This window comes from Telopea speciosissima, unplaced genomic scaffold, assembly GCF_018873765.1.
Source record: "Telopea speciosissima isolate NSW1024214 ecotype Mountain lineage unplaced genomic scaffold, Tspe_v1 Tspe_v1.0440, whole genome shotgun sequence".
NCBI classification, from domain to species: domain Eukaryota; kingdom Viridiplantae; phylum Streptophyta; class Magnoliopsida; order Proteales; family Proteaceae; genus Telopea; species Telopea speciosissima.
The window spans coordinates 3,070-20,861 of record NW_025317776.1 but is presented as its reverse complement, the minus strand read 5'-3'; the positions used below and the strand labels follow the sequence as shown (position 1 = coordinate 20,861).

Genomic DNA, 17,792 nt, shown 5'->3' with positions numbered 1-17,792 from the left:
TACAGTTATGGGCAAAAGCCGGAAAGAGGGAAAAAAACAAACGAAGAAAACTGGTATGGAAGGCAACACAACAACAATAGAATGATTGGGTTTTAGGGTTTATAACAGAAATAAGGACACCTCAATAGCAGTTGTAGAGTGAAATTAGGAAATAAAATCTAAAGTTGTAAGATTGTTGCTTGCGGAACACGACTGTTTTTGGGTTGGTTAATTCGTCCCGGTCTAATCTTCTTAAGCCCTCCGGTCCATCTAGTCCGGTATAGAATATGGTGATTAATGACATATGATTGTGAATATTCGTGGTTGGGTGAGATTTTTTTTTCTCTGGGTAAACCATCCAAACCGCTCCATTTTAATCCAACCCGGTTTACAATTTGAATCGGGAATGACTACCCCAAATCAAGTTTCAATAAAATCCTATATTTTTTATTTTTTTTTATTTAAAAAAAAGAAGTATTTGAGTTCAGGATTAATTGGTTAGTGACGTGGCATCCCACATAGACTGGTTCTGGGAAGTCCTGCTTTATTAGAACATTCCTAATTTGATTACTTCTAATAAACAGTTTCTAATTCCAATTCTATTACTTTTTAGTTTTCTTCTACTTCTGCATGAGAGCAACTGGTTTCCTTTTTAAACGTTACGTACTATGACTTTGGATTACTCCAATTTTTTTTTCCCCTTTTTATGGGAGGGGTGGTTGGGCCACAATGTCAAGAGTGAACCAAAATTGAGAACCAGAATTAAAATCGAATCTATTTTACCCCTCATATTTTGGGTCATATGAGCACATGCTCATCAAAGAGAAAAAAAAATAGGGACAATTGCTTAGATCTACATGGTAGAAAAAAGATTTACCCATCTGGCGTACTTTAAATGTATTTTACACCAATCAGTTTTAAGGCAGAAACGATTTACAAAAACCCCAACCCATTAGAAAAAGTTGAGTGAATTTCTTAAAATACCCCCAACATCTTTGTAATTTGCTAAGTCTCACTCCCTCTCTCTCTTCCGACTTCTGCTGGATTCTATCATCCTTAACAACTGCTTCTTTTCTTCTTTCGATGACTAAGGAACATTTCCGCATTCTTATACTACTAGAGTTATCGAACAATGTTCTGAGTCCAATTTGTTTCAGTTTTATTCCTACTCCATCTCAAGTCAGATCTCCTCTTATTTCTTTTCTCTGATTCTCTTCTTCTTCTTCCCTTAGTTCTCCCTTGCTTTTTAAGCTGGTCGAAACCTCTATTTTTTTGGTCAAGTTTCAGTTTGCTTGAATTGTTTATCTTCTTTGTACTCGTTACGTTTCTCTCCAAATTTGATACTAAAAGACTAATCTCTCTGAAATTTTAAAATCGATTTCTAGTTTTTCAAATCTGAAAATACAGAAGAACCATTTTCCATACTCTGTTTCTGATTTTTTCCTGCAAAAAACACATTGCACCATTTTCAACTCTATTAAAATATTATTTTTTCATCTGAAAGTCATCAAGAGCCTGGCGATTCTGTCGGTGAAATCTCAGCCTTATTTGATACTGCTTTGAGAAGTTACAATTGCAGCTCTTAGAAGTATTTGATACCACTGTTGACAGCAAAGTTGTCCCAACTCCAATACCACGGAAGCATCTCTCACCTAAACAATCTCTCTTCTGACAGTTCAACTCCAAACCAACGTCACGCAAGACCTTCCACGCCATCGAAGAATTCGACTTGAAGCTTTCATCTCCCAAGCCAACCCAATTTAAGAAAGCCGAGTACATCGTTCCGACAGATTTAACCCAGGGAGAGATCGAGCACGAAGAGGAGAGGGGGAGACAGAAGCACAATGCTTAACTCGAAAGCAATTCTGATTAAAATAAAAAATGAAAGAGATGGAAGGCAGGGGTTGTGAAGCGGTTGAATAAAAAATTCGTGAGGAGAAGAAGAAGTGGGTTGCGAGGGTATTTTAGGTTGTTTATTTTAATATTTTTAATTTGATGGGGTTAAGTAAATCTTTTCAATATCGTAATTTATAATTGTAAAACATAATTTATATATTCTAGTTTTGTAATTTTTTTTATTGTTAAGTAGATCCAAGAAATTTTCCCAAAAAAATAAAGGAAAAACAGATTTTGGCCATAATCCATAATGGACTCAAGAGTCCATTATCATTTTGATCCAGATCCTCTACGACGCACTGCATGTAGCGGCCTGAGCGGCACAGACTGAGCCACGCACGTAAAGACCGCTTTACCCCTGCCCAAACGCCTTGCCCGAGCAGGGGATAAGGTAAGGGTGTTAAATGGTCTGGTTTCGATTAAACGGTTCGATTCGATTTGGTTTTGACTGCTTGAGGATAGAAATCGTAATCAGACCCATAATCCAAATCTGGACCGTTCGGTAAACGGTTTCTGTTAAATGGTTTTTAAACGGCTTTACACGGTTTCGGTTAGACGGTTACTAGATGGTTTCATAAACCATTTACTAAGTCTAATTTACATTGGTTACCTATTGCATTCTTTAATAGAAAATGGGGGTTTTGGCAGTGCATATAACCATTAAGGAATTGAAGACGCATATAAAAATTAAGAATGAAATAGGAACAATGGACGCCATGGTTAGAGCTTCAAAATACAGAGATCCAGAAGCGGTTTTAAAATGGTTAAACGGTTTGGTTATAATCGATTTTAATTGGATTACACGGTTTGAAACCGTTGGATTAATCGATCTAAATCGAATCGAACCGATTAAATAAACGTGTCATTTCTAAAACCATAATTGGACCATTTAATTAAACGGCCTGCTGGTTTCTGTTTAAACAATTCGATTCAGTTTCGATAAACGGTTTTGATTTGGTTTTGACACCCTTAGGATAAGGTGGTCATTGCGCGCGCGGCCCAGCTTACGCCGCACAAGCCGCTATGGGCAGCTGCGCCATAGACGATCTGAACTGTTATCATTTTGGGGGTGTTTTCTATTATTTTGATGTTTTGTAAATAGAAATAAGGTCCATAAATTGTACCAAACACTTGTAAAAATATTATATGTCATAAAATGAAAATGAAAAGTGATACCAAAGAGGCCCTTAGTTGGGAATCGTAAAAAATTGGTTACAAATCAATTGAAAAACGAATAGAAACCAAATATACCACAAATTGATAAACTGCACCAACCATTACAACCTAAAATAATAAAAACCTTTCGATTTTGAGAGTGACCCTTTTCCACTCATCTATTTCTTTGGGCTTTTATAGAATGAGTTTTTTAAATTTATTCATTATATCTATCTGTTTGATTCCATAGATTTATATTTCTAATGTGTGTATATGGTGTTGAATATGTTAAGGGGAGGGTTTTCATGCAGGGCCACATAAGGCAGGGTTGGATTATGATGCGTCAAATATGAGATTTTTTTATCATTTTGACCCCCTCTTATCCCCATTCAAGGGTCATGCGCAACTGTGCAAGCTCGCACGACCGTGCGCATGAAACGTTTTGCTATGTATTAATTGGGGGAGCATTTTCTATAGGGGAATACAAGGGCAACGTGGGCGTGGCAGGCAATGAGAACACGCGGTGTGGCATCTGGGGGGGGGGTTTCAGCATAATATATATGAAGGGATTCTAGATAACATCGTTGTGCTCTACAAAGAACATTAATTAATTGCAAAACAAAGCTTTCTTCTTTTTCTTCTTCTTCTCTGTTCTTATCTATCTATTCAGTAATTTTCTAAAGAACCAATCCAAAACTACTCCAACATAACATTAAGGGCATAATAATCCTAGTGCCATTTTGGTTTAATTACGAAGTACATTAATTGCAAAACAAAGCTTCTTCTTCTTCTCTCCTCCATTATGAGATCTTCTGAAGGACCAAACTTGAGCTTTGTCACCCCTTTTTAAACTGTTGTTCCTCACCAACTCCCACCAATTTGTGATCAATACGTAAATGCTACTAATTTTCATCTCCCATTTTGTAAAGTTCAATCCCCATAACTGGGTGCCTTGATGATGAGCTTCATCATCTCCTCCTCCTCCTCCTCCTCCTGCTGTCACCAATAACACCACATCTACTGCTATCTTATTTCTTTGAGAAATTTCGCTCCTCTCTGTAATTGTTATGAACTCCTCCACGGCCACTTGACTCTCTAGAATAGATAGACGATTATGACACTTGCTCACATCAGTTTTCTCCAGTTTTTTCCCTATCACCCACAACACATCTTCACCTCCCAGATCAGTAATTGCATTCATAAGCTTTCCAGGCATTGCTGGTGCAGGTTGATCAGGTGCATGCTTGGCCATCTTGAATCAATTCTTGAAACTGTGGAAAATACGTACAAGAATATCTTTAAAAAAGCCAGGATTAAAACAGTAATCGATCTAGATAAAGAATATGGAATTTATGTAGAAGTTGAGAGAGAGCTGAGGCTGTATTTAAAGGGGTTGTGATGAAAATCGAGTTCTACTCCACCTGGGATTCCACTGTCAATGTGAGAAAGAGAGAGAGAGAGAGAGAGAGAGAGAGGGAGACCACTCTTTCGTGGAGGGTGGTTGGGCCACAGTGTCAAGAGTGATTCGAAATTGAAAACCGGAATTAAAATCAAATGGAAACGAAAATAAATTGCTTGGGTATTGTTAAAAAAATTTTAAATTTATATATTATATCTATCTATTTAATCTTATAGATTTATATTTCTGGTTTGTTATATTTCTGGTTTGTTATATGGTGTTGAATACGTTAAGGGGAGGGTCTTCATGCACGACCAAATAGGGGGTTGTGGTCATTTCGACCCCCTCTTGCCCCTATCCAAGGGTCATGTTTCACCGCATTTTTCTACAGCCATGTTCCTTGTCTTTCAGTGGTCTAGTTCCTCTCATGGGGAGGCGAAAATGCGTTTTACCTCCCTCGGACAGGGGGTTAGGTTATCATTTCCCGCCCCCTATGAGAGGCACTGGACCACTGTACTGGACAGGGAACAGGAGACAATAATGATCTCAATATTATTACAAAACTTTTGGAATCAGATTCAAACTAAACTAATTACGATGTTATTCATTAAGGCATTGCTTGTTTCATTGTAAAATCTTCCGTGTATATGATATTTTACATTAAAAAAAATTTACCCTATAAAAATTTCTACAATTTTTTTTTATTTTACATTTTGTATTAAAATACATAGTGAATAAATTAATAATCTTATTTATAGGATTTTTTTTCTCACCTTTTTACATGGAAACAAACGAACTTTAAGGGACCACCCCCCCCCCCCCCCAAAAAAAAAAAAAAAAAGAAGCTTACTTTTGACAATGTCACTTAATTTTTGGGTGGCCTTTCATAGTTGGGTTTGATTTGGTTGGCTGGATATGAGACTAGTAATAAGATATTATCACATAAAAAATACATGAGTTAATGACATTACAGTCAATAGTCGAATTTTTATCCTCTCAAGTATGGTCTGTCTAGTACACCTTTAAAGTGCATCGGACGATGTACCTCACTCGTGCATTGGATTTTTATTCTCCCAAGTGCAGTAGCCACTGTCCAATGCACTTTAAAGGTGCGTTGGACAGTCCACCGCACTTGGGAGGATGAAAATCCTCAATAATCATGTAAAAATACATGAGTTAATGACATTACCCCTTGACTCTTCTTTTTTCAAGTCACTAAGGTTTTTTGTGAACATTTTAGCAATTTGCTCTCTAATACCTGGGTAAAACTCATCCTTAAAATCTGATCTTTAAGGAGAGATTGCCCAAGTCCTTATAACCCTTCACATCAGATGTGGGATCAATGATTCCACTTGGAGCCCCAACACAATCATGCCACAAAGAAAGAAATATTGTCATCAGACTTTTAATTTGAAATACCCTTCAAATTGAAGGAGGGAAAATATCACTATAGCAGATTAGACATCATAAATAGGGATCTCAATCTCATTCTTCCTTCCTCCATTTTGTGAACCTCAGAAAGACCAGATTTGGAGTGTATCACCCTCATGTAGATTTTTGTCCCCCACCAACTTGGCACGATTTTTTATTAATACATAAGTTCCGCTTCTGTTCATCAGCCATTTTTTCAACTTCAAACTCCACAACTCAGGCTTTTTGGCTCCCATTACCAAAATCAACACATCTACAGGTATTCCCTCCTTGTGTGATGCTTGCCTCTCTCTGCATCACTTAAGAACTCTTCCAACCTTACATGGCTTTCTGGTATAGATAGACAGTTATGACCCCAACTCACATAAGTACCTGCTAGTGTCTTCTCTATCACCCACACCACATCATCATCTCCATGTTCATTGATTGCATTCAGAAGCTCTCTAGGCATTGTTGTTGGTGTGGGTTGTGGTCTGGTGTCATCCTCCATCTGGGTTGTCACCATTTCCTTTTTGGGTTCCAACATCCAAGAAACAATACTATTTCCCTTCTTCTCGTTCTAGTCTCAATTTTAAAAAAATTTTAAAAAAAAATTTGTTGTCTTTTCCTTATAATCCATTCTTTCATTTCTTTTCTGTGGCCTGGCAACCATCTTGAGAAATTAGAGATTTTGCAACTACAGGAAGAATCGAAAAGTACAAATTATTAATTTGATAGAGACTACCAGGATGGGAATACATGAAGAAGAAATTTTATTGTGTTCTCAAAATCCTTGTAAGTTGTTACAATTAAAAAACATTTGGGAGAGTTCTTTGAGCAAGCAGCGTCGAGGAGCACACCAATGAGATGCAGTAAAACGATATCCTACATTGGAGGGCAGCGAGGTTATTTCATGCGAAGCAGAGAGAAATAAACACAAGAGGCCTAATGTACTCTACCCTGGTGGCTTAGAAAACCTTTTCCCAAAACATTTTTATAAAAGCAAGCACAAAATCCCTGGTGATAACCCCTCGGTCGGTACTTATCCCTTCCCCCCACAGAAAAATAGGAAATTGTTTCAGTGCCAACCACCCACCCCAGACAGAGAAGCTACAGATGGTCTGAGGGGACAAGAAATATCCTACGACAGAGGTTCCATAGTTGCAGATTTGAAGCTGAGTTGTTCGGATATGAACCCATCCACAGCCCAAGTTCAACAGTGAAGCAATCTATCTGAAAAGCAGATTGTATGCAATTCATCAATGTAATTCTGGGTGCAACTTCTAAGCTGTTAATTAGACTCTAAGACCATTTTGGTATCTCCAAAAAAATGGAATTTTGGCATTTCAGTCATGGAATTCCTGTCCTCTCTTATCCCTCAGCCGAGGAAGAAAACACTTTCAGCAGATACAGATTCCTTTTTAACAGGGCAATGTACAACCAGCGACATTGAAAAAAATATAAACGAAAACAACTCCCATCTAAAGCGATCCGTGGTGATAGCTTTTCAATTATGGTAAGTCCAAATAAATGAATTTTGCTCACCCTAATTCTAATATATGAGCAATAATATACAATGACAATGTTACAGAAGAGCATAACTTCAATGCGATGAGAAGCATTTCTGTCCTATGAACTAAATATACACCTCTGTCAGTAACTTCTGATCCTACTTTGATCACCTTCCACCTATCAAACCATCATGCTTCAATAATCCGAATCCTCACTTTCACTTTCTTGATCCTCACCTCTTTCCTGCATTCAAATAACAATAAGTTTGCTTTTTCCAAGTTACCACCATGCTAAAACTTCATCATCAAAATTATCATTTTATTAAAAAAAAAAAAAAAAAAAAAGTAAATAGATACCCAAAAAAAGAAAATCGAAAACTATTACAAAAATAGAAAAATTCAAACAAAGAAAAAAAATTCAGCAAACAAGCTACCTTCCTCTTGATGTACTCCTGCATGGCCTCCTCAAACTCGGCTCTTTTCTCTGTGGCTGTGTCATAGTATTGAACCTTCTCCTTGAAAAAAAAAAACAGAAGGACCGGACCAAAAGTCAAACACATATTCAGCCTCCTAAAAAAAGAAAAATTTCCTTATTCTCACATATGGTCTATGTGTTAGCTGGTTCACTCAAAACCAGAATCATGGGGTGGGGGGGGGGGGGGGGTGTTATATGTAGTTTCTATTTAGAGATTTATTTGGATACGATTTAGATATAAGTTATCTTTAATTTTTATTAAGTTGTTTTATTGTACAAGGTTCCTACCATGTGTGGGACTCCTTTCAGTACTTTCCATATTCTGTTCTAAGTGCTATCAGAACCTATTTAATTGTAAGGGCTTCAAACCTATACAACAGCAACAACATAGCCTTATCCCAACTTAATGGGGTCGGCTAGATGGATCCTAGAAGAGACAGTAGAATAATAGAAAAGAAGTAGGGGAGGGGGGGGGGGGGCAACATTGACACAAACTCTAGGGCATCAACCTTTCTTAGCTACGTACCGCTTCTTGACTGCTCAACATTCTGCTCTAGGCCTCGAGATGGAGTGTAATACAAAAGAAACAGCATCACATCATCAAAGTCCAACTAAATGGGGCCAACCGCATGGATCTTTGATCTTCCAATCAGCTCTATTTGAGGTCATACTAGGAACAAGGCCTAACCTAAGCATGTCTTTCTTCACCACTTCTCCTAAAGTTATCTTAGGCCTGCCCTGGTTCTTTTGGTTCCCTCAATCAGGATCATGTCGTTCCTCCGAATTGGGACACCTGAAGGCCTTCATTGAACCTAGCCATAACACCTCAAACGACTCTCTCTAAGTTTATCATGAATCAGAGCTACTCCCAACCCAGCTCTAATATGGTCATTTCTTACTTTATCCTTCCTAGTTTTCCCACACATCCATCTCAACATCCTCATCTGTGCAACACCAAGTTTATTTATATGGCATTTCTTCACAGCCTAGCATTCCGCCCTGTACATATCTATTCAGCCTTACAACTAAATGGGGTCGGCTACATGGTCCTTGTCCTCCAATCATTTCTATTTGAGATCATACTTGACACCATCTCTGCAACACCAAGTTTATTTATATGGCATTTCTTCATAGCCCAGCATTCCGCCCCGTACATATCTATTCAGCCTTACAACTAAATGGGGTCGGCTACATGGTCCTTGTCCTCCAATCATTTCTATTTGAGATCATACTTGACACAAGCCTAAGCAATGCATGTCTTTCCTCCACCACTTCTCCCAGAGTCATTTTAGTCTGCCCCGGGCTCTTTTAGCTCCTTCAATCAAAATCAAAATCAAAATCAAATCACTCCTCTGTACTGGCACATCTACAAGCCTTCCTTGAACATGGCCATGCCACCTCAAACAAGTGAAACAACTTTCTCATATCTTATCATATATTGGAGCTATTCCCAAATCAGTTCTAATTTGATCATTCCTTATTTTATCCTTTCTAGTTTTGCCACAGATCCATCTCAACATCCTCATCTCAACTAAAATGAGTACATCTATATGATGCTTCTTAACTGCCCAACATTCTACAACATACATCGTAGTCGATCGTATGACTATCCTATAACAAATTTTCCTCTAAGTTTTAAAGGAATACGTTGATCACACAACACTCCAGACACACCTATCCACTTCATCCATCCTATTTTAATTCTCCGTGAAACATCATCCTCTATATCAACTTCTTTATTTATGATTGAGCCCAGATACCTAAAATAATAACTTTGTGGAATCTCCCTCTCATCAATTTTCACCACCTCATTATCCATCTTAGTGTAATTAATGTTACATACCACATACTCCGTCTTCATTCCACTTATCTCAAAACCTTTTGATTCCAAGGTTGATCTCCATAACTCCAACTTGACGTAATCCTGCTTTTGTCTCATCCACCAAAACAATATCATCAACAAAAAGCATACACCAAGGAACCTCATCTTGAATGTCTCTGATTAAACCATCCATGATAAGAGCAAACAAATAAAGGTTCAAAGCTGATCCTTGACGTAAGTAACGTAACCCAATTGTAATTGGGAAGTGACCCCCACAGTTCTTACACTGGTTACCACACCATCATACATATCTTTAATTATGTCCACATATTTACCTGAAACACTTATGTTCTCTTGTACTTTCCAGATTAACTCTCTATGGACTCTATCATAAGCTTTTCTACGTCAATAAAGACCATATGGAGATCCTACTTGCAATCTCTATATCTTTCCATGAGTCTCCTAAGTAAGTTAAGCCTATACACCACAATTTTATAGATAAATGAAAAGCTTGATTGTTTACCCACAAATGCTGAGAGATGCAATGAAAGGTGAGAAGCCTATTAGGTTAGTGAGAGACTGACCAAGGCCATAGATGAAAGGCGTTGGTCATACCCCCCCTTCTTCCTATTTTGTTAAACCTGCACAAGGATTCAACAGAGAGGTACCGAGTCATCTACCTTCACTGTTATTGCTGCTGTTGATTGTTTGAAGAGTGTTCCATCGATTCCTACCCAACGGCACTGCTGTTTTGGTATTCTACTGTAGCAAACTTCAAGCTCCTGCAACTCCAGTTCAGGCCAAACTTTGGGAGTGTAATATCCTTCCTTTGGCTGGTGGCTGTAAGTTGCTATTTTTCTCCTACAGTTTCCAGTTTGTTTCATGAGTCGGTGCATCACATCAAGCCATTAGGCTTGGCTGATTTTCTGAAGTCACATAGAGTCGGCCAACCCCTCCCCGAAGTAGGAACATTGGCTTCAACTGAGTCTTCCACCGGTTGTTACTACGGCCTTGTTGTTTTAGCAACTACTTTCTATTTTGGGATTGTTTCTGTAACTTGTGTTCTGACCACTAGTTAGTGAAGATAATTTAAGGGTATCAATGTATCATATTGTAACTGAGACCAACTGTTTCTATCAATTTTAGGTTATCCTATGCTAGGGTTTATGAGTTACATGTAGTAACTAAATTTGACAGCAAGCTGCCATATACTGTAGGCTGCTGTAGTTACCAATCCAACCATTGGATTGTGATCATTCTTTGGGGTTATAGTATTGTTGTCGTGCCTATGCTGTTGACTTAATTTTAGGTCTGATCCAACTCCTAATGCTGCTATTATTAAGAGTCCTATACTGCTGTAAATCAGTACATATTAAGTCCTACTTGTGGGTTGGGTGTTTGTTTACTAATTAGTGAACCTAGCCCTATCAGTTATTGCACAAGACAACGTACAACTACTGAGACTTAGAAATCAAATATGAAATAGTCTACATTGAACAACACTGAAAATGGTTTTACATTTCAATAATTAAAAATATATCATTCAAACGGGATTGTTGTACCCCTTTTTTTATTGTTTTTATTCTTATTTATTTATATATTTTAGAAAATTTCAGAACAAGCACTAGGCTGGTAAAAGTAGTAACTAGGAAAGTCAAGGAGATCCCCATAAAGCAAATCAGAACATACAAAATGTAAGAAGGATAGAATAGTACAGAGTAATATTCAACGTGTTCAAAGATTTTCAGGTCCTTCACTCCTCAGGATACAGCCAAGCAATGAGGTCACATGAATGGAAATTTTCATATATTATTTAAGCCACCATAGGAGCATAATATGGGCTCCAAACACAATGAAAAAGAAAATAAACTACTAGAGAAGACCAGCATTGTGTGTATGATGAAACATATATAAAAGAGCCAATCCAACCCCAGACAAAACTGTTGAAACATTGTATGTCTATGATTGTTTTTGGTGATTCCTTGTGTTCAAAGGTGAAAAGGCTTAATCTCATTGGTATATCTAACCTTTCTCTTAAGTTTCATAGTGTGCAGGATGGTTTGTGTGCAGTGATCCTTGGACAGTCAAGTCACTATTGTGATCTTGGCCTTCCTGCGTATAGCAGCAAGTGGAAACATTATTGGATATCATAAGCCCTTGTGTAAACCCACCCCCTAGCATGAAGTGTTTCTATACTTCAGTAAGTCCATGTTCAGCATGCAATGACAACATGCTTTCTATTGTATATCCGGCTATTGGAGCCATTGTGGTAATTTGAGAGGAAAAATTCAAACACTTATTTAAAGGTGTTGTCGTAAGGGTTGCTAGTGGTGATTATTGGAAACCACTAGGTTTGAGTGAGTCAAAACACTTGGGTTATTGTCGAACCCAGAAAACATTTGTGAGGGTGATTGCAATCATTCTAGTGGAAAATTCAAGAGCAGGGTTAACACTTGGTACTGGATGCAGGCAAGTTGCCGAACCACTCTATAACACTTGTGTCAATCTCATTGCCTCTCATCTCCTCTCAATTACATTTGCACATTAAATTTACAACTATGCATTCATCCTTTGATTGGGTAGTTGAGTTTTTATTTGTCAATCATATTCCGTCATATACCCAATTCACACCCCCCTCTTGGGTTGCCTACCGCTCCTACAAAAACTTTATGTTCCATTATGATAATAGTACAAGTTACAGTTCAGAAGAGCCTGAAAACCAACGCCTGAATTTACTAAAAGATTGACTACAAATGCTGAGAATTGGCTCAAATTTTAAAAGAACATATCTGGTGCTTAAACAAATCAACAAACCTCATAGGTCATTGTTTTCCACTTCTCTCCGCATGCCTTGCCAATCTGAAACATGAAGTATCACAAAATGTGTGAATCATCAAGTACATGCATCACTAAATGAAATAAAACATCGATCATCAAGAACATACATCACGCATCGACTTCACATCCGGATTCTTCTCTTGGAATTCCTTACGAAAATCTTCCCTTCAAAATCATCAGAAGGAACAGTTAGAATGCAGTGCATATCACTGCTCATAAGGCTTTTGTAAGAATAGATTTATGCTCAAATCCCCCCTCTATTCATTTCAAGAAACTATTTTGTTATATAATTTGATTCCTAAAGTTCTTTCTGTTTAACTAGTTAAAAGATGCATTTGTAAGGCTGGGGATCCAAATGTTTTTTGTCATAAGAGTTATTAGTATGTAAAATAAACATAGTATCACATAAGGCACTTGACACCCAAAGAATTCGACCTTTTTCTCACCATATAGATGCTTAGCCATGAAATAAAGAAACCTTTAATTATCAAGTCATGACCAAGGCCATCACAAAACAGTCAATGTAGGAAAAAAACAATCTTATTCCTAAATAATACAAGAAGCAAACTGTTGAGTTATGTAACCCGATAAGGGTATTTTGGGTGTTTTTGTCCCTTTTTTTCTTGTTTATTCCCCTGATATAAGCATAGTCGGCTATACAGGGGCAGTATTGTAATTATGCTCATAAGTAAAAGATATAAATGAAGGGGCTGTGAGTGAAGGAACAATTCACTCAAGCCATTCTCTCATTCTCGGTTCAGCTAACACAACCAAATGCAATGACACCCTTTCTCCTATGCCGCCACACACATCACACATTTATTGGCTAGCTAGCTACACTACTCTACTAGACCACTTTGTACAGCATCACGCATAAAAAGCCAATGAATGATGATTCCACTAGTGATGGGACTGTTTTACCCCAAGTCTATAGGAAAAAGTTTTGCCTTTTGAAAGCAAGGACTAACAATAGACTTCACTGGAAAGACCCTTTAACATTTCCCTTCCATATCCTTGTATCTTCACCCACAGCTCCACAGGAAGCTTCCTCTAATATCCATGTATCTTCCCCCAAAGCTCCACAAGGACTTTGCTGTGCAGCAAGTCTGGTCAGGCCAATACTGTTCCTGGTAGGTCCATTAATTTAGTTTCTTGGTACGATTCAGATATGAATGTACCAATTACAATCACTTACAAAGAATATTCTAATGCAGGTGAATGGTGGGTGCTATATGGGAGAGATCTACCTAACTTGAGAAAGATAGAAATTAAAGTGCTCTCCCAAACATGTTCCGCATCCAGATGCAACTGAAACTGGAGTATGTTTTCAATTATCAACTCCAAGAGGTAGAACCAATTGGGTCATAAACGTCTGGTGTATGTGCACTACAATATAAGATTGAAGATTCAGCATATATGCATGGGCATGGATAATGACAACGACCCAATCGAGCTTAGCAACATCTTCCAGGTGGACTCAGATGAGGAGGATCCCCTGTACGAATGGGTGAGGGATCGAAGAGTGATCATGTGATAGAACACCCTGGTGGTAGGACCAACCCCGAGATTGCTAGTCAGATGGGTACTAATGTTAGAGAGTTCATGGCTTCTCAAGAGGGTTGAGTTCACTCACAGACACAATGAACTTTTGAGTCCCAACCTGGCGGAGATGATGAGAAGGATGTCGAATGGTCGCATTCCAGTTCCCACACTCATACACCATTGTCTGGTGTTGGAGATGATGGCGATGGCAATGATAATGGTGATGGTGGTGGTGATGGCAATAAATTTGCATCCCTTCGAGAGGAGTATGACCAAGCTGAGTTGGAGTTGGAGCCAGAGGAGGAGCTGGAGCCTATCCTATTCACAAGAAAGACCCAGTTTGATCATGCTACAAAGGATGCTGACAATAGTGTGTGTGCCCCTGCGTGTAGGTTATTCTAGAGGCCCCTGTTGCAGGTTCATACCAGATGAGGAGGATGACAACATTGACATGGAGATAGATGATTCTTCTTTGTTTGACACACTTAGAGGCCTCAGTCTGGAGGAGAGTAGTGCATATGGTAGGTTTGGAGTTCAAGGACAGTGGCATGCACCCTCATTTCCCATGGAGACATCCAATGTCAGGTATGGTGGGTTTGATCAGTATGCCTCATCATCATCTTCATTCCTCACTACTCATGATAATTAGTCATAGGGTGTGTCATCTTTTATAAAGCTGCTATGATGGACTTTGAGTGTTTCTTCAGACATAGCATGACAAGGAAAGTGATCAGGATAGTGAAACTCCAAGACCACTCGCTCTTGGTAGTGGATGTAGCCAAGTGTGCCGAACCACTCTAATCCCTTGTGTCAAATTGTATCATTTTCTCTCACCCCCTTCTCTACTTTGTGTTCTTGTGATTTTATAAACACCATTTGTGTTTCATCGATTGGGTAGAGTTAAGATTTAATTGGTCTTTTTATTCTGCCACACCCAAATCACCCTCCTCTAGGGTTGCCACCGGTCCAACAACTAACAGCTAAATAAACTTTGCTATGTGGCATAATAAACCTCCAACATTAAAAAGTCATTTTTTTAAGAAACTGTTCATCACTTACGTAAAGGGAAAATATCAATACATGGTGGGTTATATGGTCAGATAACCCTCCAAATTTGACATGCAAGCAATCAAAGGGGAAAACCTATGGTCAGTTTCCCCAGCTCAACCTTTCACTTCATTCAATCAATGGCCCATCCAGTAAGACTTCCTTGATGGCTGTCAAAAGGCATGTCCTTACAAAAAAACAATAAATCAATAAAAGAATTGATCTCCACCAACCTACAGAAACTACTTTGGTATAACCACTCACACACAAATGAAGAAAACACCATCACTAGGAGAAGAACATGCTCCCACATCACCAGATGTTATTTCTTCAAACACAAAAAGAATGCAAAGCTGATGGCACATTTGACCATAATATTATCCCATCATTACTATCATATTATTTGCATACTGTATCTGATATCCTTGGAAGACCAACCTTCACCTAGAACCCTACAATTTAACCAAAGCTCTCCAATCTATTCAGCAACTCCAACATCAAAATGAATAATAGCAGCTACGGTAAATCCCTTGTCTCAAACCTTTAGTGCTATGAAGAAATTATCCAAAGTTTCATCCCACTAAATACTACAGAAAATCTTATTCAGAAAATACAGTTACTCATTGACGGTCATCCTTATGGGGGTTGATTAAGTTGGGACAAACCTCTCAAGAAGGTTACCAAGCATGGGGATTTTGAGTAGATGCTATGAAAACTTTGCTGATACATTTGATTTAATAAATGCAAATCTTCCTTCAGAATTTTGAGCTCCTTTACCCCCCAAAAAAGAAGAGTTCCTTGGAGAACTTTATTGTTGCTCACTTCACTACCTACTATAGTTGTCAAGGTGCTGCCTAGGTATTCATGCTCTTTCTCAGGTCCAACTGTCCAAGACAACAAGTTGCTTTGTTGGCACTTCCCGAGTTCTACATTGCTTTATGTTTATTGCTTTGTTTTTTGATGAATATATTTATATTATATCTAATGTTTTGTTTATTTTATCTTGGTTTTCTAATATTAGATTATTACTAGTATAATCATATATATAATTATATAAAATTATCATTGTTATATTAGATAAAGTCATTAATGCACACCTAGGGCACCTAGGTGATGCCTTGTCGCCCAAGCACCCCTCCAACGCCTTGGGTCACCTAGTCGCATTGACGACTATACTACCTATACAGTTTTCAGTTTTTACCTAGGGCTCCTTCCAACAAACCTAGGCTTACAAACAACTCAAAGTTCTTCTCTGTGTTGTAGGTTTTATTTTACCTTCCACCAAACTAACTTCACTAAGTCGTAGGTACAAAATGGATATATATTGGATTTAAAACTGTAAACTCAACAAAAGAACGACTCCCCCCCTCCCCCAACTCAGTTTCCGTTTTGGTCCCAAAATGGTTGATAAGAGAACACGAGACACCCCTAATCAGAAGCAAATTTTTAGAGGTTATTGATACCATATTTGTTTTAGACTTTCATGAGATGTAAAGTCCCTTTTCAAGTTAGAATACTACCCAATTTCATATTTTAGTTCCACCCCAGTTACATAATAGGTTGGAGGAGCATGTGACATAGAGGAATAACAAAATGAAAAGAAGAATAAAAAGGCAGTGTACGACGAAGTGAAAAGGGAAGGAAAATTGTTAAAGAGTGACATACAAGAAGTAGAAGAAAGCAGTTGGGGGCTTTCTGGGCTTATTGGCGTCCTCTTTCTTTGTTTTCTTCTTTGGCTTGGCTTTGGGTTTCGCCGCCCTCTTCGTCTTCGCCGATACCTTTGGTTTCAAGATTATTGACCTGCAATATATCCAGAAAACAACGTCAGGAACTGAAGACCAAGAAACCAAACTTACTGAAAAACAGAGAGAGAAATGAGAAGGGTAGGAGGAGGAAGCAGGGGTTCAATTACTTCTCAGAGGCCTCTTTGGTGCTTTCAGCAGAAGCTCCTTCCTTCGACTCGGTGGTTTTCTTCACCATTTCTCACACTCTACTTCTCTGTCTCTGGCCGTCGAAGGTCTTTCGGAAGATTCGGCCGCAGCTACTTTTTGTTAATCGATGAAGTGCGTCATAAGGCCATGTTGGGCTGGGCCGATACCAGCCCAGTCCAGCCCTTGTTTTTTTTTTTTGGTACGAATCCAAACCCGTGTTACGTATGTCAAGTCATCATCAATGAAGAGAGCATCTCCTCAGCTAATATGAAGAAAAACAAAATCTTAGGCATATTATAGCAATTTTGCATTAGGATCCAGTCTCCCTTCACCCACGAGGGGCAGGAGAGGGCGGGAATGTGTATTAGAAGGGTTTTTTGAAACATACCAAAACCATACCCTAGGATGGTGGGTGAACTGTCCTCTATGGATGGAGGAAAACTTTGTCCTTTGTATTAATACTTTTAGAATTATTATGTTTGGTATGCATTCTAGGTCGATTTCACATTTTCAAACCATAAAGCAACTATTTTTATTATTCAAGAATGCAAAATCGACCTAGAATGCATTCTAAATACTGCCTTAGTCTCCAATAAAAATAAAAGGGTCCATCTAAGTATCATTATGTCTTGTGAAGTATAATGCTTCATTATTTGCCACTTGTCAGTACATGGGTTAGTCCACGTGATAACGGACCCCCTATACATCTGAATGGTCAATTTTTAGGCCAAATTAAGGAAAGTTGATTGAAACTCTAATCCAAAGTTTTAGTAAAATTATCAAAATA

At 38.3% G+C, this 17,792-nt stretch overlaps 2 protein-coding genes across 2 annotated transcripts; both read right to left on the bottom strand.

The window, feature by feature from the left end:
• Nucleotides 1–3,775: 3,775 nt before the first annotated feature.
• Nucleotides 3,776–4,282, bottom strand: LOC122648087 (B3 domain-containing protein At1g05920-like). The gene has a single exon (XM_043841347.1). It carries the CDS (start codon nucleotides 4,280–4,282, stop codon nucleotides 3,776–3,778), a length of 507 nt encoding a protein of 168 aa, XP_043697282.1.
• Nucleotides 4,283–7,321: 3,039 nt separating this feature from the next.
• On the bottom strand, nucleotides 7,322–17,116 carry LOC122648086 (high mobility group B protein 14). Its single transcript, XM_043841346.1, has 6 exons — nucleotides 16,987–17,116; nucleotides 16,740–16,874; nucleotides 12,593–12,650; nucleotides 12,462–12,506; nucleotides 7,785–7,865; nucleotides 7,322–7,594 (listed from the first exon to the last, which is right to left on the bottom strand). The coding sequence occupies exons 1-6, from the start codon at nucleotides 17,052–17,054 to the stop codon at nucleotides 7,547–7,549; spliced, it is 435 nt and encodes a 144-aa protein (XP_043697281.1). The 5' UTR covers nucleotides 17,055–17,116; the 3' UTR covers nucleotides 7,322–7,546.
• Nucleotides 17,117–17,792: the final 676 nt, after the last annotated feature.

Coding starts and splice junctions, on each gene's coding strand:
- LOC122648086 (XM_043841346.1), bottom strand. CDS start 17,054: ATGGTGAAGAAAACCACCGAGTCGAAGGAAGGAGCTTCTGCTGAAAGC. Junction 12,651..16,739: donor ACTGCTTTCTTCTACTTCTT/GTATGTCACTCT, acceptor ATGATTTTGAAG/GGAAGATTTTCGTAAGGAAT. Junction 7,866..12,461: donor GGAAAACAATGACCTATGAG/GTTTGTTGATTT, acceptor TTTTTTTTCAAG/GAGAAGGTTCAATACTATGA.
- LOC122648087 (XM_043841347.1), bottom strand. CDS start 4,282: ATGGCCAAGCATGCACCTGATCAACCTGCACCAGCAATGCCTGGAAAG.